This window comes from Mustela nigripes, chromosome 13, assembly GCF_022355385.1.
Source record: "Mustela nigripes isolate SB6536 chromosome 13, MUSNIG.SB6536, whole genome shotgun sequence".
In the NCBI taxonomy this organism is placed as follows: domain Eukaryota; kingdom Metazoa; phylum Chordata; class Mammalia; order Carnivora; family Mustelidae; genus Mustela; species Mustela nigripes.
Window position 1 is genome coordinate 3,105,350 of NC_081569.1, and position 24,984 is coordinate 3,130,333.

Genomic DNA, 24,984 nt, shown 5'->3' on the forward strand with positions numbered 1-24,984 from the left:
AGGAAAATTTATCCAGTGGAAAAAAGACAGTCTCTTCAATAAATGGTGCTGGGAAAATTGGACAGCTATGTCTAGAAGAATGAAACTTGGCCATTCTCTTACACCCTACACAAAGATAAACTCAAAATGGATGAAAGACCTCAATGTGAGGCAGGAATCTATCAAAATCTTAGAGGACAACATAGGCAGTAATCTCTTTGACACTGGCCACAGCAACTTCTTTCAAGATATGTCTCCAAAAGCAAAGGAAACAAAAGCAAAAATGAACTTTTGGAACTCTATCAAGATAAAAACCTTCAGCACAACAAAGGAAACAGTCAACAAAACAAAGAGGCAACCCATGGAATGGGAGAAGATATTTGCAAATGACACTACAGACAAAGGGCGGATATCCAAGATCTATAACAACTCTTCAAGCTCAACATCCAAAAAATAGATAATCACATAAAAAAAAAATGGACAGAAGACATGAAGAGACCCTTCTCTAAAGAAGACATACAAATGGCTAACAGACACATGAAAGATGTTCATCATCATTAGCCATCAGGGAGATTCAAATCAAAACCACACTAGGATACCACCTTAAACCAGTTAGGATGGCCAAAATCAATAAGACAGTAAACAACAAGTATTGGAGAGGATGTGGAAAAAGGGGAACCCTCTTACACTGTTGGTGGGAATGCAAGTTGGTGCAGCCACTTTGGAAAACAGTGTGGAGATTCCTCTAAAAATTAAAAATAGTGCTACCCTATGACCCAGCAAGTGCACTACTGGGTATTTACCCCAAAGATACAGACGTAGTGAAAAGAAGGGCCATCTGTACCTCAATGTTTATAGCAGCAATGTCCACAATCGCCAAACTGTGGAAAGAACCAAGATGCCCTTCAACGGACTAATGGAAAAAGAAGAGTGGTCCATTTACACAATGGAGTATTATGCCTCCATCAGAAAGGATGAATACCCAACTTTTGCATCAACATGGACGGGACTGGAGGAGATTATGCTGAGTGAAATAAGTCAAGCAGAGAAAGTCAATTGGCATATGGTTTCACTTACTTGTGGAGCATAAGGAATAGCATGGAGGACATTAGGAGAAGGAACGGAAAAGTGAATTGGGGGAAACTGGGAGGGTGAGAACGAACCATGAGAGACTGTGGACTCTGAGAAACAAACAGGGTTTGAAGGAGAGGGGGATGGGGAATAGGTGATCCTGGTGGTGGGGATTAAGGAGGGCACGTATTGCATGGAGCACTGGGTGTGGTGCATAAACAATGAATCTTGGAACACTGAAAATTTTAAATTAATTTAAAAGGAAAAAAAGGAAAGAAAGGACATACCAGGAATGTGATTTGGGGAGAGCAGCCAGCTGCAAGCTGGAAACTGATTTCTATACCCTCACCTGCCCAGCTACGACATCCCATGGTACTGCCCTGAGCAAATTTCACACTATGTCATGGGGAGTCTCTTACTGTTGAAACCGCACCTGAACGTCCTTGGCCGTCAGCTGTGGGGTCTATGCAGAAGCATCTCTCTCAACCTGGAGCTCCATTTCTTTCCTGGCCTAAAATGCTTTCACCTCCAAAAAGCAGGGTAACAGGCAGGTGCCTAAGAATGTACACTTCCATGCTCATTTCCAGGACTCAGTTTGAACAGCATTCCATAGAGGGGCTTCATTATCCACAAGCAGCAACCAAGAACTTTCTGTCCAGATGTTCCCCAGCACAGCAGCATACCACTTTTTCTCTGTCCTTTATAGTGCATCTCCAAAATCAAGAACCTGGTGAGGATTAAATGTTCATTGGCCTCGGACTCCATAGTGGGAAGTAGGGGTTCAGAATATGTCACCCCAAATATGCCCCCTTGGCATACCTATTATTTTGAATGAAAAGTACTTGAGACATAGCAGATATGGCAAGGACACTCTGTCCATCCTTCGTCAACATGAAAGCAGAAGATGAATCTTCCAGGAGAAAGGCACCCTCCCCATACCGGGGGGCATAGAAGACATCTTTATCACCAGACATAAGGAATTTAGAGCCGAGAAGTCTTCATGAACAAACCCTGTTATGGCTTCACCATTTACTACCCACAGCCTAAACTGACAATCTTGTCAGTTCTTCATAAATGTATCATTTCTTTGTTTAAAAGGTATAAAAGCTTCCTGCGTTGGCCACTTCTCTGAGTCTCATATCTTTGTGGGATCCCATATATACATACATCATTCAATTTCCTTTTTTCCTATTAATCTGTCTTCTTACTGGGGGGCTGTCAGCTAAGAACCTAGAAGGATAGTGGGAAAATTATCTTTCCTTCATGACAGTGCCACTAGAGGCTGAAAAGCAGAGGTATTCACCAAAAGCACATATCAGAGGCACCTGGAAAATTTGGTGACAGATGGACCACCCAAAATTCTAGCGTAGGGCTTGAGGAGTAGAACATGGAACAAGCTCTCCAGGTGGTTCAGATGTACAGGCTGGATTTGGAACCACAGGCTGGACTCTGACAGGGGGAACCACGGGCAAGTGGGTTGAGGCAGCCTTTGCTCTACTTCTGGTTCTGTTCTTGTGGTACCTTTGTTCGAACCCATCTCTCCAGGCCTCGGTGGACATTCTAGCGCCTGCTCCTCTGGCCACCCTTGGAAGACAGCTCAGGAGGGTGACGGAGCACAGAGACTCTGAAGTCAGATCAGCTCGAGCACTTACTTGCTGTGAGGCTCTGAATGACGCTTTTCACACAGAGCCCCTTTGTCACTGTCCCATTTGTCAAAGGGGAGGCTGTAATTGTACCTACTCTGCAGGGTTATGCTGAAGAGTAAATCACATCATACGTAAAAGCACTCAGTGCAGCACCTGGCACATACGCACAGAGCCTATGGAGGCCACGGTTATTACCGTCCTGGTAATTATTATTGTTGTGAACCTCCAAGCTCTCATCTGGTTAGTGGATGTCAGGTCTCCTGGGTAACTCCAGGTGGGACGGGGCTTGGCTGCCCATAGGCTGCTTCTGCTTTTAATTCACGTGGGCAGCTGCTCTAAGTGGATTCTTTGGTCCTGTTCCAGTCAAGTCACGACATCTTTATGGAGAACATAATAGGTGTCAGCTTTAGGGCAGGTGTGAAAGGCCCTTGATGAGCTCACATGCTCATAATGGGGTCAGTGCACAGACAAAGCGCCTCCCATACAGGCAGAGATGATAGCATGTAGAAGGTACCTAAGCAAGAGTTCATGGGAGATAAGAGGAAACTTTACATCAACTCACTTTTCTTGCATATATAAAATTTCCTGGGCCCTTTAAGAATAAAGGTAAGCCAACCTCTGTTGAGCCTTTTCATTAAAGCACTAGTAAAGATCTTCTTATAAGATCCTGGTCTTATTTCTCTGACCTCTATTCAATCCCAATATCTGTTTAAAAAAACAAAACAAAACAAAACAAAAAACCAAGAAATAAATTACAGATCTACTTAATGGGCTTTCAGAGCTAGAAGAGGTCTTGGAAATCATCTGTGCTGATGCTGTTAGCATATAGATGAAATAGCCAAGGTCCCTGCGATCCCATCCAAGATCACAGATAGTGAGTAGCCAAGCTGAGCTTATTATCCAGTCTCTGGCTTCCAGTGCAGTTCTGTTGCACAACACTGTTTAGTCTCGGTGAAACCATAATGGGAAGCAGAATCATCTCTAGCAAAGAGCCCTTATGCATTCGTTCAACATCTCCTGTGCTCCTGTGACATGCTCTAAAAAGGCCAAGCAAGAAGCAAACAGAAAGGAGAAGAGCCAGCTCTAGATTGTGGATTGGTCAGAGAAAGTCTCCTTGAGGAGGCGATGCTTGAGCTCAAGGTGGAGGAAGAGGCAACCACATTAAGAGTGGAGGGAAGTGTTTTCCAGGTCCAAGGATAGGTCCATGCATCCTTGGGGAATGGGGGGGAAGGGCAATTGGCACTTGGGAATCTTCCAAACAGTAAGACTGGAGCCAAGTGCACGAGGAGCAAAATGGCGCACATGACATAACATAGAGCCAGCCATGTAAGACTTTGAAGGCCATGGAAAGGGTATGGATTTTAGAATAAGTATAAAGGCAGTTCATGAAGAGGTTAAGCTGGGGAGTTCATGGTCAGTCTGGCTACTCTGTGAAAAACAGATTCCACGGCACTCCCTCTCAGTGGGGCCAGGACGTCATTTTCCTCTTGTTTTTCCTCATGCAGAGGACACAGAACACACACACGAAAGCGTGAGGGAGCTAGGAAGAGCAGGTGCACAGGGCCCTAGATACTCAGTGTCAGGCCCCTTCCTCTACGCTGTGCTCTCTCTCATTGAATTAAATGGGGGAATACCTCATTAAAATTAACAGGGTGTTGCATTTGAATATTCCTTGGCCACGGAGACTTCTGTTACGCGTGTGTCATCGTTCAGAGTCCTGCCCTCAAAGAAGGAACAGGGAGGTCAGGGGGGAGGATGTGAGCAGACGCCGCAGGTGCCACGTCACAGCCAGTCCCGTCCTCGCTTTTACAGAGCGAGTTGTGTGTGCAGGCTATTTGTGGGAGTGACAGTCAGAGGGAAAATGGCCTGTGTATGAAAAGAAAATGTCATAATCATAACCCTCCAGCCCCAGGATTCTATTTCTGTCAGGAGTACCGCGCGAGGGATGTTTGGTAAAAGGGTGTGGTTATCTAAGTCCAGTGAAATGCTGGCATTCCCGGTCGGCCTTGGGCATCCCTGTATCAACAGGCTTAGTTGCCACCAGGTAAAAAAAAAAAAAAAAAAAAAAAAATGCACAGAGGCCCAGAGCAGACCAGCTGAGGTTGTTTATTCGTCTTATGTGGGTAAGACCAAAACAGCGGGGGCGCCTGGCTGGCTCAGTTGGTGAAGCGCCCGGCTCTTGATCTCAGCTCAGGTCTTGATCTCAGGTCTCAGGGTGGGGAGTTCAAGCCCCACATTGGGCTCCACGTTCGGTGCGGTGTCTACTTAAATATATATGCAATATATCTATATTATATATACGTGTGTATATATATGTGTTATATGTCTGTTATATATGTGTGTGTGTATATATAGTGGACAATCAAGACTCCAAGTACATGGCTTGCTTCTTTGCCGCCATGTTTGGAGTTTTCTCTCTTTAAAAACCAAGTGGCCTCTACTTCCCTGTTCCAACATCCAAAGTTATTTATACCACTGTTGGTTCAGTCTCCCCTTCTCCTGCAGAACAGGAAATTTGCGTGTTGCATCTGGATTAATTTCGGATTTTTCTCATAGCAAAAGTTCTGGCTCTGGGTGCCACGACCTCGAATCTGCCTCGCTGGCTGGTGGGAAACACAGCCCGGCAGCAGACTTGAGCATTCTGTCTGGAGCTCGCCTGTGTCAATGGTGTCTTCAGGCCGCCGCCTGCCTCGGGGTGAGCCCCAAGGAGGGCAGGAGTGATTGCCTGGCAAGGCGAGGCCGTAGGAGCTTCGTGGACCCTGCAGGCTCTGTGATACACACTTGGGGAAAGACATGGCTTGGTTTCCCACATATCTTTCACACAAAGCGTGATTATAGGGAAGTGCTTCCATATGGCCCAAGGAAAATCCCGGCCAAGAAGGGCTGTGGTGGGCCAGTTTCGGAGAAGTAATGGACGTGAAGGGGTTGTACAGAAAAATTCAGGAGGAGAAGCAGCGTGTTTTCATGCAGGCAGGGATTGCTAACGTTAGCCGGAGCCCGAGCACACACGTACGGGGCCCGGGGCCCGGCCAGCAGCCCTGCCCTCTCCCCGTCACCTCACCTGCTGGATGCGCCCGTCACCCTTTCTTTGTAGAAAGGGGGTTTTGACCTGGAATGTCCTGAACTGGTACAGGGGGTCTGAGATGCCCTCAAAAAAAAATCAGAATGGCAAATTTGGGCCTTATGGGTACATACGCATTCCAGGAAAATGGAGGGGAAATGCCCACCTTTCAATAGATTCTCCGAAGGATCTATAATCCAAAAAGCAAACATCAATGTGTGTCTGAGAGAGCGAGACAGGGAGAGAATCGGATCTACCTCACCAGGAGGGCAAAACTGGGAAAGGCAACCAGGCCCCTTCCAGCCAACCCCCCCTGTCCTTTCCCATTTCGGGGCCTCCTCAGCACACTTCCCCAGAAACACTGGCTTCATGACCCCGTTTCTCTCAGCTTCTCCCCTGGTTCAGTTAGAATGATCTCAACTTCTAGTCTCTGCTGGACCCTGACAAGACGACGTTTATTTCTGAGGAGACTTCCAAGGTTTTTAAAGCCAACGCTAACTCCAGGCCCATCCCCAACCCCCGGGGCAGGCAGTCGATGATGCCCCCCTCTCCGTCTTCAAGGCCAAACGCTGACCTGACTTAACCCTTCACAGTCCAGCCTGGCTCCTTGTGGTCTCCCCCTGAGCGGCATCCCTCCTTTCCCACTCGTTCACCCTTCCTGGGCACCTCTGACAAGGTCTTCTTCCACACCCATCAGCAGCTTCTCAAAAGCAAGACCCAGGTGGACAGATGGTTGACTTGGACATCTGTTTACGAATGTCCATGTTGATGCTGAATGTATGGAAAAGCTGCATCATCCATGGTACCCAAATGAGCCACGTGTCTAATAAAAACCCTGCTGGCATTTCCTGGGCACTGTCAAGGTGCCAGACGCTACAAGGAACGCTCAGCATGAGTGATTTACTTATTCATCCCGACCACATCTACAAAGGCAGGATTAGGGCCATTTCCAGTTTCAACAAAAAAACCAAAATACACATAGAAGTTAAAAAAAAAAAAAAAAAAAAAAAAAGAACTTGGTCTGTTTACACAGTAGTAAGCCACAAACCTGGGATTTCAACCCCGGCCCCAGAGCCCAATTTCTTAGCGACTTTTCTATATTGCCTTTCATAGGTTTCTTAACATCCCCGGTCCTTAGGCCCCCATCTGTTGAATGGGCCTGAAAACAGCAAAACCATGCTAGAAAAGATGGGCGGAATTAAGGAATACGGGAATGATAAAACGGTGTATGGATGTCAGTAAGAAGAGAAAGAGGCAGAACCCACTCCCCCCGCCCCAGGGGGACGTTCCTTCCTACACAGAGGGCACAGCCTTCAAGGAATGTCTTCGGCTCCACCGTCTTTACTGTCCAGGTGTGGAGAGGCGCAAAAGTTTATAGTGACTTCACAACTGCAGAGCGGAAAGCCATCCTCTAGGCTGATGAAGGCAAGAGAGGGCGCCTGGGTCCAGAGACACATGGCACAGCAGCTTCCCCAGCCTTGACGGCCTCCTGCAGACCAGGATGGGAACACACGAGTGCTGCTGAGTCCTCACCGTGTCCTCCGTGGGGCCTGCGCAGTCCCCCAGCTGCTGACCTGCTGCCGGTGCATGGCCTCCTTCTGTCTTTCCGTCCACCGGTATCACCTTCTGTCCACTCCTCAACCCAAGGCAATCAGGCCTCAGCTCCGGCCTGAAATTCACGGAGGCCACTCTTGCTAAGGTCACAGATGGTCTCCGAGTTGCCAGAGAGTACGTTTTGGACTCTTATTCCAGCGGGTGTCCCAGCAGCAGCTCGCACGGTCGACCATTACCTCCCCTGGGGAGTGACCCAGTCCTCTGGCTCCCAGGGCCCTGCGTTTGCGAAGTTCCGCCTTTACCCCTTCTTCTCCCGTCCTCTAACTCAGATCCCTTCAGTTTCTCCATTGGCCACATGCCCTGACCCCGGGCGCTCCCCGGATGCGGCTCGGCTTCCTTGTGTATCTACACGCTCCCCTTGGGCGGCCCTGCCTGCCTTCGCTCACCGCCAACGAGGGGACGTTGCCACGAGCCAACCTCGGGCCGCCCCATTTCAGACCCAGCTTTCCATCACAGACAAAACATGAGCATCTGTTTGAAGGTCTCAGAAAGGTACCGAGATATCGAATACTTATGGGGGCAAATTTCCCAAGAGAAGGAAAATCCAAGGAGGTGAGCCCTGATCTTTGGTACGGGACCCCTCTTCAGGAGCTCCCTGCTCAAAGGAACAGCTAACATACCCACTTTGCTGCTCCAGCCGGAGTGCTGGCCACGTCCTCACTTCTTGGCTCTTGTGATCTTCAGTCCAAGCATTATGGAACTCTGAGGACTCTACCCACTAAAGATCTCTCGGATCTGTTCCTTCCTCTACCTCCCCCACCACGCTCCCTGGACGAGGGCTTCGTGACTGCAAACACTTTCGAGCGTTTTGGACTCCATGCCTCCAGGCTCAACGCACAGGGAGTCCAGCCTCCCCCTGCTGCCAGAAGGATGCTAGTAAAACACAAATCCAGCCATGTCTCTCCTCTGCCTGGACTTGCACAAGTGACTCCGCTTAACGTGACGTGTGCGGCACAACGGCGAGGGCCTCCGTGGTTGCTTCCAGGATGCTGTCTGTCTCACCCTCCACCCCGACCGTGGCTGGAAGGGGATTCAGGTCTGAACGACACAGAACTAGTCTCTCAAGCACGCCAGGGCTTTCCGTTAGTGTCCTACCATGGACTTTGTGTTCCCTCCACCTGGAAAACCCTCCCCGCCGCCGTCCGCGCCTCCCACGGTGCTCTCCCCATACGGAGAAAACAAGTAAAATCCCTATTTCATAAGTCACATCAAAATAAATTCAAACGAGCAGATTTTAACGGAGAAAAACAAAACCGTAAAAGCGCTGGCAGAAAACACACAGGAATAATTTTTTCCCTTTCAGGCAGGGGGTTGCCAACTACAACCTGAGGGTCAAATTCAGCTTACTGCTTATTTCTGTAAATAAAGTCTGGTGGGTATTTTTTTTTTTTTTAATTTCTGCATGTCTTGTATTTTCCCCTCCATTCTTTTGAGTTTAACTCACTTTTTAAAAACCATTTGATTCCATTCTCACTTCTTTTTCCGTATATTTTGGACATATATATTTATATACTTCTTTTAGATGTTTCGATATTGCTTATTTAAATGCCATACAGATCACAGTTAATCTCCTGAACTTGAAACAACTCTATTTTTTTTTTTGTCAGAATTAGAAAATGTATGTTTACTTTAAAAATATGGGAAAAGGAAAACTTCAAAACCAGACTAGTCTGCTGGTTATGAACGTCGTGTGCGCATTCTAAGTAGAAAAGCAAGCCTTCTTCCCAAAGGACGACGTCGCTCGGGCAGATAGACTGTAATTACAGAGGAAGGGTCTGAAACATAAAGTTGCTCATGGCCACTAGCAAAAAGAGGAAGTCCTGGAAGGGACACAGAGCAGCGAGCAGGTGCTTGGGGAGGAAGACTCCGGGAAATAAAGGACGTGGCCTCAGGTCTGCGGTCGATGTCTGGCTGACCACCTGGGCGCCAAAGGGGGTTAGAACACACACGGCCGGATCTGAGAAGAGGGCATCACCAGGGCTTCCAGAAAAGCCACAGCTGTTGCTCATGAGCCGGTGAGTGTGCCCCTCCGGACTTCAACAAGGTCCTCTTGGGAGGATCTGCTTGCCAACGCGTAGTAAGAAGCCTCGGCTGACAGCACCCAGGACGGGGGATTCCGGTCCAGGATGAGCAGCCACTCTGGCCCGTCCTGTTTTCGGAAGGGTCCTTCGTACCACTTTGAGGTCTGAGGTCCTCCAGGGGCACGCCAGCAAGGCAGCCCTGCTTCCTGGCATCACAGGCGTGGCCCGCACCCTCCACGCTCTCTCTTGCTTCTGCGCCAACTCGGGCTGTTGGGACCACTTCCCCGCCGGGATGCTCGCTGAGGAAGTGATGACGCAACAGACTGGCCCTCGGACCACTGGCCACACCGCCTTCGGGGCGCTGGCTTGGCCATCTCCTCCTGTCAGTAACAGGCGACAGGCCTCTCGACCAGCACTGCCGCTCACTGCCACGGCCGCCTATGGGCCTCGGGCACCTCTTGTCACCACTCCCCAGTTTCCGTGGCCGATGTCCACAGTTCTGGCTTGAATGAACTCCGTTGTACATAAAGTTTTATGGGAACACAGCGATGCCCTTTGTTCTCGAATCGTCTGTTGGTGTCTCGCTGTTGCGACAACAGTCCAGAACCTCGAGGCCGGGAACACCTGCTCGGTAAAACCCTAAAATACTTACTCTCTGGCCCTTTACCCAAAATGTTTCCTGACTCCCGCATCAAAGGACTAAAAAAGGCGGATACTTCTAACAGAGGAAAACGAGAGTTTCCGAGCACATAAAACTTCGAAACTAACGATCCTTAAAACACAAATAGTGGAAGTCAAGTAACAAATGGAGATCCCTGTTTAAAAGAGGCATCACCAAAAGATTGAAAAGTAAAAGTAAAATGAAATGGGCATAACAGACAAAAGGCAGATACTCAGGATATAACAAAACTCACAACGGTAGGAAAAAGGTCAGCGTCCACACAGAAAAACGAGTGACTTTAGCATCTGATCTGAAAGAGGAGAAGGCAGAAAAGATGCTCTTGTTGGCAAGCCACCAGGGCAACTAAAAAGTGGTGGCTTCACGCTCTACCTTAAAAAAATGGCAAATATTTCTTTAAAAACTCATCCTACTCCGTATGGGTCAGGATTCACAGAAACAGGCAGTCTTGGGAAAAAAACGCTGGAACCCAGAATGCGAGCGACAGGCTTTGGAAGAAATGTGACTTTTGGAGAACGGGTCCGCGGCGCCTCACCCCGGGAAAGCTTAGCTCTGGGCGAAGCCGGAGCGCAGGCTGCCCTGCAGGTCCCCTCCCTGGGAGCGGGGTTTCAAACCTACTTTTTTCCGGAGAGACGTGCGACTTCGACTGTCCCCGCACCAGCCTGCAGGTGGAGCCGTTGCCGGCGCAGACGCCACAGTTGTCCTCGCGGGCGCTGCTCCCCAGGCGACGGTCGCAGCCCACGGCCTGCGGACAGAAGTGGGTGTCAGGGAAGGGCCAGGCCGCGGGGCCCTCCGGCAGCCCCCCGGGGGGAGCCCCCTCCCGCCCACCTCCGAACGCACGCAGGAGCGACAGACAGGGCAGGGCCCGGCTGTCAGGAATCTCACCAAGGCCCAGTGCCCCGCAAAGAGACGAATTAAAGCCGTCCCCTCCCTTTAACATTTTCACTTACGTCTTTATCTGGAGTCCTATTTTTGTGTACAGAAAATGAACGGAACACGACAGGCCCTGTTTCCTCTGCCCCCGCGCCCCCCACGTCTCCTGTCCCCGCTGAAGTCGATGCATTTCCATCTGGGTCACGGTCTACCTTCCACATCTTCCCCACTGGTATCTCAAGCCCCACATCCTAGAGCGCAACATCTCTATTCTGTTTCCCTCTCTATTCTGTATCTTTATCTGTCCTTCTGGCCATCGTTATTGATCTACGTGAGCCTTCCTCTGTCGTGGGATCCCCATACGTACCTTTAGAAGCCCTTTCTGGATTTAAAACTTTCTTAACTTAAATGTAATTTAGTTAACATACGGTGTGCTATTAGTTTCAGGGGGAGGACTTAGTGATTCATCAGTTGTCTGTAACACCCCGCGCTCATCCCGTCACGTGCCCTCCTCGGTGCCCACCCACCAGGTGCCCTCTCCCCCGACCCCCTCTCCAGCCACCCTCAGTATGTTCCCTGGAGTGAAGTCTCTTACGGTTTGCCTCCCTCTCAGTTTTCACCTTAGTTCATTTTTCTTTCCCTTCCCCTGTGTTCATCCGTTCTGTGTCTTAAATTCCACATATGAGTGAACTCATACGATATTTGTCTTTCCTTGACTGACTTAGTTCACTTCACATAATACACTGTAGTTCACCCATGTCATTGCGAATGGGAGTTCATTCTTTTTGATGGCTGAATAATATTCCTCTGTGTGCGTGTGTGTGTGTGTGTGTGTGCGCGCGCACGTGCGCGTGTGTGTGCGTGCGTGTGTGTGTGTGTTCTCTTCTTTGTCCGTTCATCCCTGTGTGCACATCTGGGCTCTTTGTAAACTATTCCTTAAATGCAGGAGAAGAATGAGTGGGAGCAATGTCTCATAGCATATGCCTGTACCACTAGCTCTCAGTCCTTTGTGAGTATCTGTGTGTATGGATTCATGTGTGTCTCCACTAGATCGTGAGTTTCTGTCTATGAGGACATGGGCTAGGCACACTTCTTTGTACTGTACAAATATGTCTTCTACATAACGTGTGCCAACTTATAGTAAGTGGTGGGAGAGTTTATCCCTACCTCCCATATCACTCAAACTTGTCTGCGTTTCTATACCTGGTGTTTAAGTGCAGGGACTCTGGAGACAGAGAACCTCCCTGTCCGGCCCCTCCAACACTTTCAAGATGGCGGATGGCCAACAGTTCAAACTCTCAGAGACCCATCCTCCTCGAAACTAACACACAGATAGTAATACATACTTCGCATAGGGTGTAACAAGAATAAAATGAGAAAATATACGTAAAAACCCCTCGTACAGGCATTAGAACATTATAAAGGGCTTAATAAAAAAAAAAAAAGACCTCCTTCTGTCATCTCTGTTTTTCATTTTGTTTTGACTCCTGGGCACGGCCCCTGCGTTTTAGCACCAGGAGCTGCTGAATCACGACACCCAAGGTGTTGAAGATGGAATAAAACTGGAGGGAGTTGAAAACACATCTACGGACTATTCTTTCCAAAATTCTGGTGCTGAAGGGAAGGAGAAAGATCAAATAAAAGTTTCAGGGAGAAACAGGAAAAGTTCCAAGGAAGTTTAAGGAAAAGCCTGTGATTAAAGATATTTTTAAATTCACAAAGGGCTGTCATGAAGAAAGGGTTTCCATTTGTTCCTTGGACTTCCAAACAGTGAAAGCTACAGGTTTAAGCCCAAGTTTAGATCAACGTCAGAACGTTGGAAAAGGCAGAGTTATCCAACAACAAGCGTTCAGCCATGAGCTGGGTAGGAGTCTTCTTGGCGGGAAAACTGGGGAGAGGATTAAATTCTCTGAGGAGTCGCTACATCCAAAGGCTTTTGAGATCCTTTCATCCTGATTATATAATTTTATAAAGGTGGTAATGAAATACTAAGAATAATAGTTGACTGTTACTGAGTGCCTCCATGTGTCTGGCATTACGCCAAGCATGTCACAGCAGAGTCTTCACAGCAACCTGACAACGCAGGTGGTGTCTCCTGTCCCTATTTTACAAATAAGGCACTTGAATGTCAATGAGGTTAAATGACTTGCCAGCATCACAGAGCCAATCAATAGGGTCAGTAATGGCCAGAAAACCCAGGTCGGCTGACATCAGAATCTTAACACCACGCTACGCCTTCCACACCTGTAGTACCAGTAAACGGACCACAAAGAACCAAGTCACACGGGCAATTTTATTAATATTTACCAGTACATGTGGAACAAATTAAGAGAGATTGATTCTGGAAACACACTTGCATGGTTGGGATTCAATCGGTGAGTAACTTGTGTTCATGCAACTTTCTCCAAGGGGAGTAATTCTACCATTAAGTTATAGAAACCCTGTTCCTGAGCCAAGCTCTGTCCTCACAATTTCGGTCCCTGAGCGCTCTGCATTTCATGAGAATGAGAATCGCCCTCTATCTGGCCATCCAGAAAGGGTGTGGGTTGAGGAGCTAGGATGGGCTTGTTTTGAAGAGCGTTTAGGGCCTTGTAAGATCGTAGGCAAGCAAACACCTCCCTGAGCACTCACATTTGTTTCGGAATTTCATTTCAAGTGACAGTTCATCCAAATCTTACAGCCAAAAAAAGCAGTGAAAACATCACAGAAAAATAATATCTGAGAAGAAGCTCCAGTTGCCTTGTGATCCACAGGGTCTAAGTCAGAACTGCCCTTGAAACCGAGGGACTACTGAATTTGGGCTCTCGGACCTCATCGTCATCCATAATAAGCAACGTTTGAAAAGCTGCCCGAGCAGTTTTCAACCTCTGTGACATCTCCTGAAGTCAAGATCTCTACTTGGAATGATTTTAAAAACCACGAATCGATAAAATGTGTCAGTAAATTTATTAAAAACTATTAAGTGACCAATTTTTACACAGGCAGGCACTACACGGTATAATTTAACAAGAAAGACAAGGCCCATATCCTACAGCGCAGCTAATGAGACAACTTACACAAGATATCAGACTTAAACGAATATTTAAAATACATGAGCCGTGCTTTCAGGAATAAATACTCCTACATAAATCATCACTTCAGCTAAGGACTGTTTCACCATTTCTGCATACAAATTCCTAACCAAATAAAAGAACATAGCATTTAAATAAAGTGGCATCACTCCATGTTAAACCAATGAATCTTTCGAGGTAATTCTAATTTAACCCTTCTAGAGTCCATTTTTTGAGTCACCTTCTGTTTGAGATCTCTTGAAAGTTGGATTCTATCATAGAAAAAACTTTAGGGACGCCTGGGTGGCTCAGTTGGTTAAGTGGCTGCCTTCGGCTCAGGTCATGATCCCAGCGTCCTGGGATCGAGTCCCACATTGGGCTCCTTGCTTGGCAGGGAGCCTGCTTCTCCCTCTGCCTCTCCAGGCCTCTCTGCCTGTGCTCGCTCGCTCTCTCTCTTCCTCTATCCCTGACAAATAAATAAATAAAATCTTTAAAAAAAATTAAAAAAAAAAAAAAAGAAAAACTTTACATTCCTGCCTTGAAAATCAGAGTGTATGGACTCTGTGGTGGTCATCAGAGACGTTCTCAAATACGGAGCTTCTTCTTTCAGCCCATAGGAGGACTCCACGTCCCATTCCCTTAGAAGTAAAGTGTGGTCTTGACTGTCTTGGGTCATCTTTAACTGTTTTAAGGCACTGAGCTTTGGCAGTTGTCTGTTCGCACAGGGAGGCCAAGCAGGTGTCAGAGCACAATTGAGCTGTTAGTGGATAAGGCAAGGTCATTAACAGCAATGTGTTATTTTCAACTGGACATTTCACATCAAAATCCAGACTTCCGGCTTCTGTTGACAGACAGAAGCCCTGGTGTGTTTATGGGTAGATCCCCCCTTCACAGGGAGCAGGTCCCAACAGCCCTCCTGCTCAGCATGACCACGCCCGAGGACCCTGTCTCCGAGCGTCTGTGTAAGCCTGACGGTGCAGTGGTGCAGGACCCACCTAGCATCCCGGCCGACCCTTCCCAGAACCGCATCTCACGACCTGTTACAAACTCCAGCCACATCTCCGGCCACAGAGAATACACGTGTCATCAGCACAGTGCAGTGGTTTCAGAATCCGGTTTTTCAAACCCGGAAAATTCCTTAGCCTCTTCAAAGCTCGTTTCCAAGTGGGAATGATGACCATACCTACGTCACACGTGGGAGGAGCTCACACAGCCAAGAGCTTTAGATGACGCCTGGTACTTACTAGACACCCAGCGGATGTCAATTGCTATCAGTAACTACAACGTGGCTTCTTCATCGACTCCGCTGTCAGGAAACTCGATAAACACGCATGATAAATCAGCGCTCAGCTTTCAGCAGCCAAGCTCTCTCCTGTCACTGCCCAAAGAATCAGCCGACCCATCAGCATCACAAAAACAGAAGAGGAAGTGCACTTTCAGAATGAACTAATTCAGTACTGGAAACCACATTTTTCCTGCAAGCCCCATCAAGCCTTGGAAACTACTGGAGCCAACGCGGCCTCGGACATCATGAAGAGGGAGCTGTGGTCAGCAAACGCAAGGAGGGACCAGGGAAAGGGAGCCTGTGCTGGATGCGGGCCTCCTGGGGGACAGTGACTGGCTGGACTCACGGAATGGTGTTCGCGAAAGGACGGAGGGGAATAATTCCTCCTTTTTTGTCTACTTGAAAAGCCCAAGGCTGAGAGATGGTATGAATGCAGACCACAGAAAATGAGTACATCCTGCCCCCGGCGTCCACTCCAACCACGTCACAGAGACTGCTTGAGCTGAGATCGCCAACGGGATTGGTGTGGCCCAAATAAAGCAAACACATTTCCCTTCGTATCCTCTTGACTCCTCTGAAATATCAGACACTGCTGACTTTCCTTCTTAAACACTCCCCGACCCTTCACTTGTTTTTTTCTCACTTCACTATTATCCAGAAGTTCTGCCCCATCAAGGGCACCCCTTCCAACACTTGCTCCTCAAACGGTGGGGCCATTTCCATTTCTGTCATTGGAAACCTGCTTTTCTTATTCAGTCTTCAGTGACATATATTGGCTTTAACCAACGAGGTTAAAGCGGCTATAGATAGCAAGAGTAGCCAAGAGCGTAGGTCGAAGGCAGTGGGGACCGTAGATGTAAGAGTTCTCTGGCACTTTGCAGAATTGGAGAAATAGCACAAAGGGGGGAAGAGTGGAATCTTTGAGGAGAGGTCAATAGGAGATTCCCAAAGAAAAAAGAAAAAAAAGACTGAAAAAATAAAAAATTTAAAAAAAACAAAAACAGAATATCCAAGGACTGTGGGATAGCTACAGTGAGTGTGGCCTGAGTGAAGTGGGAACACCAGGAGGAGAAGAGAGAGATAAAGAAGCAAAGAAGCATTTCAAGTGATAATGACTGAGAATTTCCCCCCAATTAATGTCAGACACAGAACTATAGGGCCAGGAGGCTCAAAGAGCACCGAGAAAGATAAATGCCAAAAAGACTACATGTTAGCTTTCACGTTCAAACTGCAAAAAATCGAAGATAAACACCAAATCTGGAAAGAAGCCAGAGGAATAAAACACCCTATCTATAGAGCAGCAAAGACAAGCATTACATCGGACTTCTCCCAAGAAAACACGCGAGCAAGAAGAAGGTGGAGTAAAATATTTTAAGTGCTGAGAGAAGAAAAACCAACAACCTAGAATTCTGTGCCCTACGAGACTATCCTTCAAAAGTGAGAGAGAAATCAAGACGTTCTCAGGCAAACAAAAGTTGAGGGAATTTTTCTGCCTAAGGACCTAGTTCTTCAGAGTAGGAAGTGATATGGGTCAGAAATGTGGATCTAGATAAAGAAAGGAAGTGCAATCGAGAGTGAATAAAGGAAGGTAAAATAAAGGCATTATTTTTTCTTATTCTTAATAGATCTTGATGATTACAGTTTATCAAAATGATAATAGCAACAATGTGTTTGATTGTGTATCCTTACACATGTATATTCGCATAGCTACGGGCTTACATATGCTTATGCCTAAGTGGGATGAATGACAGAATTGATACAAAGGACCTGGGGGGGACGCCTGGGTGGCTCAGTGGGTTGGGCCGATGCCTTTGGCTCGAGTCATGATCTCAGGGTCCTGGGATCGAGTCCCACATCGGGCTCTCTGCTCGGAGGGGAGCCTGCTTCCCTTCCTCTCTCTCTCTGCCTGCCTCTCTGTCTACTTGTGATCAATCTCTGTCAAATAAATAAATAAAAATCTTAAAAAAAAAAAAAAGGACGTAGGGGGGTAATCAGGATTCTATTGTTGCTATTACTTTGCTGCAGTATTTTCACTGTAGCCATGAAGCAGTGCAGTGTTATTTGAAAGTAAATTTGGATAGTTATAAATATATGCTACAAGCTGTAGGGCCACTACTAAAAAAGGCAAAAAAAAAAAAAAAAAAAAAAGGAAAGAAAATGCATTCATATATAATACTCAATTAAAACTGCAAAAAAACAGAACAGAGAACAAAAAATAGGAATGTAGAACAAGTGTAGCAAATAAAAAATAGTAACAAATACAGCAAATATTAATCCAACTATATCAATACTCGCTTTAAACATCACTGGCCTAAATGTACCAATTAAAAGATGAAGATTGTCAGAGTGGATCAAAAACCAAGATCCAGTTACCACTGTCTACCGGAATCCCCTTCTAAATATAAAGACATAAACAGATTAAAAGTAAAAGGATGGCAAAAGATATGGCATGCTAACATTAATCAAAATAAAGCAGGAGTAGGTGTATTGATTTTAGACAGAGCATACTTCTGAGGAAGGAAGTTATCAGGTTTAAGAGGGGCATTTACAGAATGATAGCGAGAACAATATTTCAAGAAGACATATAATCCTTAATGCGTATGTGCCAAATGAGAATGTCAAAACGCATGGGACAAAAACTGATGGAACTGCAAGGAAAAACAGACAAATCCACTACTAGAGTAGGGAGAATTCAGCACCCACCTATCAGAAGTGGACATATGCGGCAAGGAGAAATCAGTGAAACCATGGCTGAACTCAACAGCATCATCAAAAAAAATGGGTATAATTGCTATCTTCTTGACTGCCTCCTCTAAGAACTGCAGGATGAACTTCCCTCTCAAGCTCACACGGGACATTCACCAAGAAAGACCACATCCTCGGACACAAAACACACCTTAACAGATCTTTTTTAAAAAATGGAATCATACAACATCTTCCTCTGACCACATTGGACTTGGAATCGGTATCAGAAATATAGCTGGAAAATTCCAAAATACTCGGATATTAAACAACATATTTCTTTTCCTAAGATTTTATTTATTTACTTATTTATTTGAGAGAGACAGACAGACAGACAGAGAGGGCATGCATAGGGGAGCACAGCAGGCTCCCCACTGAGCAGGGAGGCTGACACAGGGATCATGACCTGAGCCGAAGGCAGGTGCTGAACTGACTGAGCCACCCAGGTGCCCCTAAAGAACATACTTCTAAATAACACAGAGTCAAAGATGAGATCTCAAGAGAAATTTTAAGATATTTTGAGGAAAATGAAAATACTATTTATCAAAATATGTGGGATGAAGTAAAAGCTGTGCTTATAGGGAAATTTACTGCATGGAATGCATATGTAAGAAAAGAAGAAAAATTCAGAATCGATCATGTAAGCATCCACCTTAGGAAATCAGAAAAAGAACAAATTAAATACAAAATAATAATAAAAAGAAAAAAAAAGAAAACTCGAGCAGACATCAGTGAAATTGAAAACAGGAAATAAATAAAGAAAATCAATGAAACCAAAAGCTGTTTTTTTAAAAGATCACTCAAATCCCAAGTCTCTAACAGGCTAACTAAGGAAAAAGAGAAGATACTAATTACTAATATCAGAATTGAAAGAGGGGACCTGCACTAAAGATCCCATGGATATTGAAAAGATAACAAAGAAACATTACAAAAAATTCTGTGCCTTCAAATTTGATAACCTAGATGAAATGAACCAATTCCTCGAAAGACACAATCTGCCAAAACTCACAGAAGAAAAATCAATCCGAATGGGTCTCTACCTATTAAAGAAATTTAACCAATAATTAATAACCTTCCAAAACAGATAGCACGAGGCACAGATGCGTTCATTGGCGAATTCTACCAAGCATTTAGAAAATTATACCAATTCTCTACAATCTCTTTCAGAAAAACAGGAGAGAATACTTCTTAACTCATTCTATGAGAATAGCATTTCCCCGAATGCCAAAACCAGATAAAGATGTTACAAGAAACCTACAGACCAATTTCTCATGAAAATTAAATGTACTACCTAACAAAAATTTTGTACAAGAATTATAAGAGGAAAATAACAAAACTCTGATGAAAGTAATTTTAAAAGAACTAAATGAATGGAGAGATAGTCCTTGTTTGTGGACAGGAAGACTCAGTGTTGTCAGGCGTTAGCTCTTCTCAACTTGATTCCAAGAAGTTTTTCTGTGGATAAAGACAGACTGACTCAAAAGTTTATAGAGAATGTTCACAGCAGCAGTGGCCACAGTCGCCAGACTGTGGAAAGAACCAAGATGCCCTTCAGCGGCGAATGGATAAGGAAGATGTGGTCCATATACACAATGGAATATTATACCTCCATCAGAAAGGATGAATACCCAACTTTTGTATCAACATGGTTGGGACTGGAAGAGATTATGCTGAGTGAAATCAGTCAAGCAGAGAGAGTCAATTATCATACGGTTTCACTTACTTGTGGAGCATAAGGAATAACACAGAGGACATGGGGAGATGGAGAGGAGAAGGGAGTTGGGGAAATCAGACGGGGGAGATGGACTCTGAGAAACAATCTGAGGGTTTTGGAGGGGTGGAGGTAGGGGAATGGGTGAGCCTGGTGGTGGGTATTGTGGAGGGCACGGATTGCATGGAGCACTGGGTGTGGTGCATAAACAATGCATTCTGGAACACTGAAAAAAAATTTCTTAAAAAGGAAAAATAAAGTTTATAGAGAGAGGGGGAAAAGACCAGAATAGTCAACGCAATACTGAAGGAGAAGAACAGTGTCAGAAAACTAACACTACCCACCTGTAAGACTTACTATAAAGTTAAAGTGATCACAACAGTGTTGTACTGGCCAAAGAGGAGACAAACAAATCAATGGAAAATAACAGAGAGCATGGAAATGCATGAATACCATCACCTGATCTTTGACAAAGGAGAAAAGGCAATACAACAGAGAAGAGATCATCTTTCCAACAAAAGGACTAGAATAACTGCACATCCACAAGCAAAAGAAAAAGTATCTAGACACAGACTTAAATCCTTCACAAACATTAATTCAGAACGAATCCCACACCTAGATATAAAACACAAAAGTATAAAACTCCTAGAAGATAAAATAGGAGAAAAATCTAGTTGACCTTGGGCGTGATGATGACTTTTTAGATACAATACCAAAGGCACAATGCCTAAAAAAGAAATAATTGTTAAGCTGGACTTCATTGAAAATTAAAAACTTTTGCTTTATAAAAGACACAGTCAAGAACATGGGAAGATGAGTTACACTGGGAGGAAAATATTTGCAAAAGACTGTTACCCAAAATATACCAATATCTCTCATGACAGAAAATAACAACTCAGTTTAAAAATGGGTAAAAGAGTGGAACCTGCGTGGCTCAGTGGGTTAAAGCTTCAGCCTTGGCTCAGGTCATGATCCCAGGGTCCTGGGATCGAGCGCCGCATCGGGCTCTCTGCTCAGCAGGGAGCCTGCTTCCTCCTCTCTCTCTGCCTGCCTCTCTGCCTACTTGTGATCTCTGTCTGTCAAATAAATAAATGAAATCTTTTTTTAAAAATGGGTAAAAGAGCTTAACAGTTATCTCATCAAAGAGGATATATAGATGGCAAATAAGCGGAAGAAAAGATATCAAACCCCGTATTTCATTAAGGGAGTTACAAACCAAAGCAATGATGAAATGACACTACACACTTACTAGACCGGCCCAAATCTGGAGGAAGGTCCCCACCGCATGCTGGCGAGGATGTGGAACAAGACAAAGCCTCATTCATTGCTGGTGGGAGTGCAAAATGGTCACTTTGCTAGACAGTTTGGCACTTTCTTACAAAACTAAACATACCCCTACCGTGAGCCAACAATTAAACTCCTTGGTGTTTTCCCAAATGTGTCAAAAATTTGTGTCCGTACAAAAATCTGCACGTGGATGTTTAAAGCAGCTTTATCCTAGTTGCCAAAACGTGGGAGCAACCAAGATGTCCTTCAGTAGGAAAGTAAAATGTGGTTCATCCAGACAATGGGGTGTTAGTCAGTGATCAAAAGAAATGAGCTGCCAGGTTATGAAAGACACGGAGGATACTAAAACGCACACTACTAAGTAAAAGAAGTCAATCTGAGAAGCATACACGCTCTGTGATTCCAACTCTATGACATTCTGGAAAAGGCAAAACTACGGAGACAATAGAAAGATCGGTGCTTGCCAAGGGTTAGCAGGGGAGCTGAGGATGAACAGGCAGAACACAGAGGGCTTTCAGGGCAGTGGAACTGCTTTGTAAGACACCCCCCTGGTAGAAGCAGTCAACAAACATTCGCGTATCACCAGGAGTCAGCACAGACCTTGGGTGGTAATGATGTGTCAACCAACGTAGGCTCATTGATCAAAACAGACGGACCACTCTGATGCGGGATTTCCTAGCGGGCAGGGTAATGCGTGTGAAGGGCCAGGGGACAGATGGGATTCTCTGTACCTTCTATTCAATTTCGCTGTGAATCTAGAAAATTAAGTCTACTTTTTAAAAAGCGTGGGTGTCCAGGAAGAACCTGAAAAGCCAAACGAGGACCGCGGATTTCACCGCCAAGGCCGCGATCAGTCATCGAGGGATTTCAGTCGGGGAGAGACCAACTCTTACCATGAAACTGTCTTGGGTTTTGAAGCAATCGCTTCAGGTGCCGTGTGGAGAATGGACCCATGCGGGGCAATGGGGGGAGGTGGGAGCTCAGGGGAGGAGGCTAGCGAGTGATTTAGGTCAGAGTCGCTGGAGGCGTAGACCAAAAAAGAAGTCATGCAGACAGAAAGGAATGGCGGATTTTAAATAAATAAATAAATAAATAAAAAGACTTTGAACACAGAACGACAAGGGATTAGATGTGTGTGCTGACAGAGGGGACTCAGGAAAGACTCCAAAATCGTGCGGTGAGCGACGGGAGGCCACTTTCTAGATGAGCGGATGGAGGCAGGAGAGGCGACTTGGAAGAGCAAGGTCATGGCTCGTCTTTGACCGTGTGCCCCCCGAGAGGGCTGGTAGTGGCCGACACTTGGTCGGCGGTTGGGTGTTGTCCTTCTTCACACTGTTTTTCTTAGGAGCGTAATAGGGTGTGGGATCCTAGACACAATTCTTTTAAAATATGCCTCCAGAGATTAAGGGAACGGGGTAGAGTTTCCTCGTTTCCCTGCCGTCCCCATCCGGTCTCAGCAATCCAGCCCGGGGCCCTGGATCCTCACAGCCACTGCGAGCTGGGGACAGGGGTGGGGTTCTGCGTCTCCCTGACCTGCTTCACAGTGTTGCGAACTCCGCTCCCAAAAATCTACCGGGATGCACTCACGCTCATTTTTTGAGTAAGTCAGTCATTGCTCCCAAAGACCCAAATCTTTAATAAAAGAGTTAGTGGGGGCGCCTGGGTGGCTCAGTGGGTTAAGCCGCTGCCTTTGGCTCAGGTCATGATCTCAAGGTCCTGGGATCGAGTCCCGCATCGGGCTCTCTGCTCAGCAGGGAGCCTGCTTCCTCCTCTCTCTCTCTCTGCCTGCCTCTCTGCCTACTTGTGATCTCTCTCTGTCAAATAAATAAATAAAATCTTTAAAAATAAATAAATAAATAAAAGAGTGAGTGGTTAAAAGGCTCCCCAAACCCATCCACATTACCCTTCCCAAGTTGTGGTTCTCTAACTGGGGTCCCTGGGGCAGCCGCCTCAGCATCTCTCTTGAACTTGTCAGAAATGCAAATTATGGGGCTCCAGCCCAGACCCACTGGGTCAGAGATTCTGGGGGATGGGGGGGCCCCCGCACCCTGTGTTTTAACAAGTCCTCCGGGCGATTCTGATGCCATTTCGAGCTGGAGCACCACTGACCTAGAGGAACCATACGGGGTCATCTACTGTCGTCTTCTGAGTCTACCTGGACAAAGTTTATGCTTTTTTAAATAAATAAAACATAATTGGAAGGTGAGTGATGCTCTCTGCCGTATTTTTTTTTTTTTTACATGAGAAGTATCAGAAGCAACGTTTCATCTGCATGAATGAAAGAAGAGAGTCAGGCTTGGTAGGGGGAGTGGGCATGGCGCTGCAGGACCCCAGGGTACGGGAAGCAGGTGTGGCTCACCTGACAGATGCCGCTGATGCACATGTCCAGGGAGTCGGAGCTGCAGCGAGTCCCATCCAGGACCTTGGGAGCCAGCTCCACCACCAGGCTCTGTCCCCGCGCATGACACTTGAGGGCGCAGGGGGCAGCCGGATCGTTGTACCGGGGAAGCCATTCGTAGTAACGACCCTGATACTGGACGTCGTTGTAGGCAGAGCACTGCTGGGCTCGGAAGTCCTCGGCATCCGGAGGGCAGTCCTGCGAGCAGAGGAGAAGGGCCACACATGCATCACTCAGGCAGATCGGCCACCGCAGGGCAGAACAACTTCCCAAGAGTCTCACGAGACCAGACCCCGCCACCGGCTTCTCCCCTGGGAGTCACCTCATTTCTTCACCTTACGTAAAAGCTCTCTTTTGACTGTCTGGCTTTGAATTTTTCTAGGGGACTCCAGGTCTTTATGGGGAATGTTAATTATCATCCGTGCCTTCAAGAATGGTTTCAGTGGGAAGGGTTGATTGTCCCTGCTTTGGCACCAAACTGCCAAGCTTTGCGAGAACTTGTGTTTGTTTCTTTGTTTCTGTTTTTGTGTTGGTTAATTCATGTGCCCTTCTTCCCTCCCGGTGGGCCCCCCTCCCCCACCCCGTCCTCTCCACTGGAACCAAGGGCCTGCCTTCAACCCACTGGAGGACGGAAAGAGAAAACGGGGCTCTTTCAAATTCTGTCTATAACAACAGCAAGGAAATTCTAAGTAAAAGCTCTAGGGAGCTCTCATATTAACAGTAAAAAGTGTGGGTGCAAGTTTTGATGACTCAGAAACCTTTTTATTTAATTACCAATCCCCCCCACCAAGCCAGATGCTGGCGGACCAATGTTACTTTACTCTTCAGAGTTGGGTACAAACTGCCTAATTGATGGGAATTCGTTAATCCTATACAAACTTCCCAATGAAAGGAAACAGATATGGAAAGGCAACAAATTATTTTGTGTTGCTTTTCTTATTATAAGGTATTTATCCCAAAGATACAGATGTAGTGAAAAGAAGGACCATCTGTACCCCAATGTTTATAGCAGCAATGGCCACGGTCACCAAACTGTGGGAAGAACCAAGATGTCCTTCAACGGACGAATGGATGAGGAAGATGTGGTCCATATACACTACGGAGTATTACGCCTCCATCAGAAAGGATGAATACCCAACTTCTGTAGCAACATGGACGGGACTGGAAGAGATTATGCTGAGTGAACTAAGTCAAGCAGAGAGAGTCAATTATCATATGGTTTCACTTATTTGTGGAGCATAACAAATAGCATGGAGGACATGGGGAGATGGAGAGGAGAAGGGAGCTGAGGGAAATTGGAAGGGGAGGTGAACCATGAGAGACTATGGACTCTGAAAAACAATCTGAGGGGTTTGAAGTGGCGGGGGGTGGGAGGTTGGGGTACCAGGTGGTGGGTATTATGGAGGGCACGGATTGCATGGAGCACTGGGTGTGGTGAAAAAACAATGAATACTGTTACGCTGAAAATAAATAAATTAATAAATAAACAAATAAAATCTAAATAAATAAATAAAAATAATCAATGGTTGTTATAAAACCTTTGGGAAATAGTTTCTATTTAAAAAAA

General features: G+C 46.2%; 1 protein-coding gene across 1 annotated transcript in view; it reads right to left on the reverse strand.

The window, feature by feature from the left end:
• Nucleotides 1–24,984, reverse strand: part of ADAMTSL3 (ADAMTS like 3) — a 340,647-nt gene that overhangs the window by 171,280 nt on the left and 144,383 nt on the right. The window contains exons 6-7 of the mRNA XM_059371168.1: nucleotides 23,379–23,615; nucleotides 10,690–10,816 (exon numbers count right to left, since the gene is read on the reverse strand). Of these exons, the coding sequence (XP_059227151.1) occupies nucleotides 10,690–10,816; nucleotides 23,379–23,615 (364 nt within the window). The remainder of the gene's footprint in view (nucleotides 1–10,689; nucleotides 10,817–23,378; nucleotides 23,616–24,984) is intronic.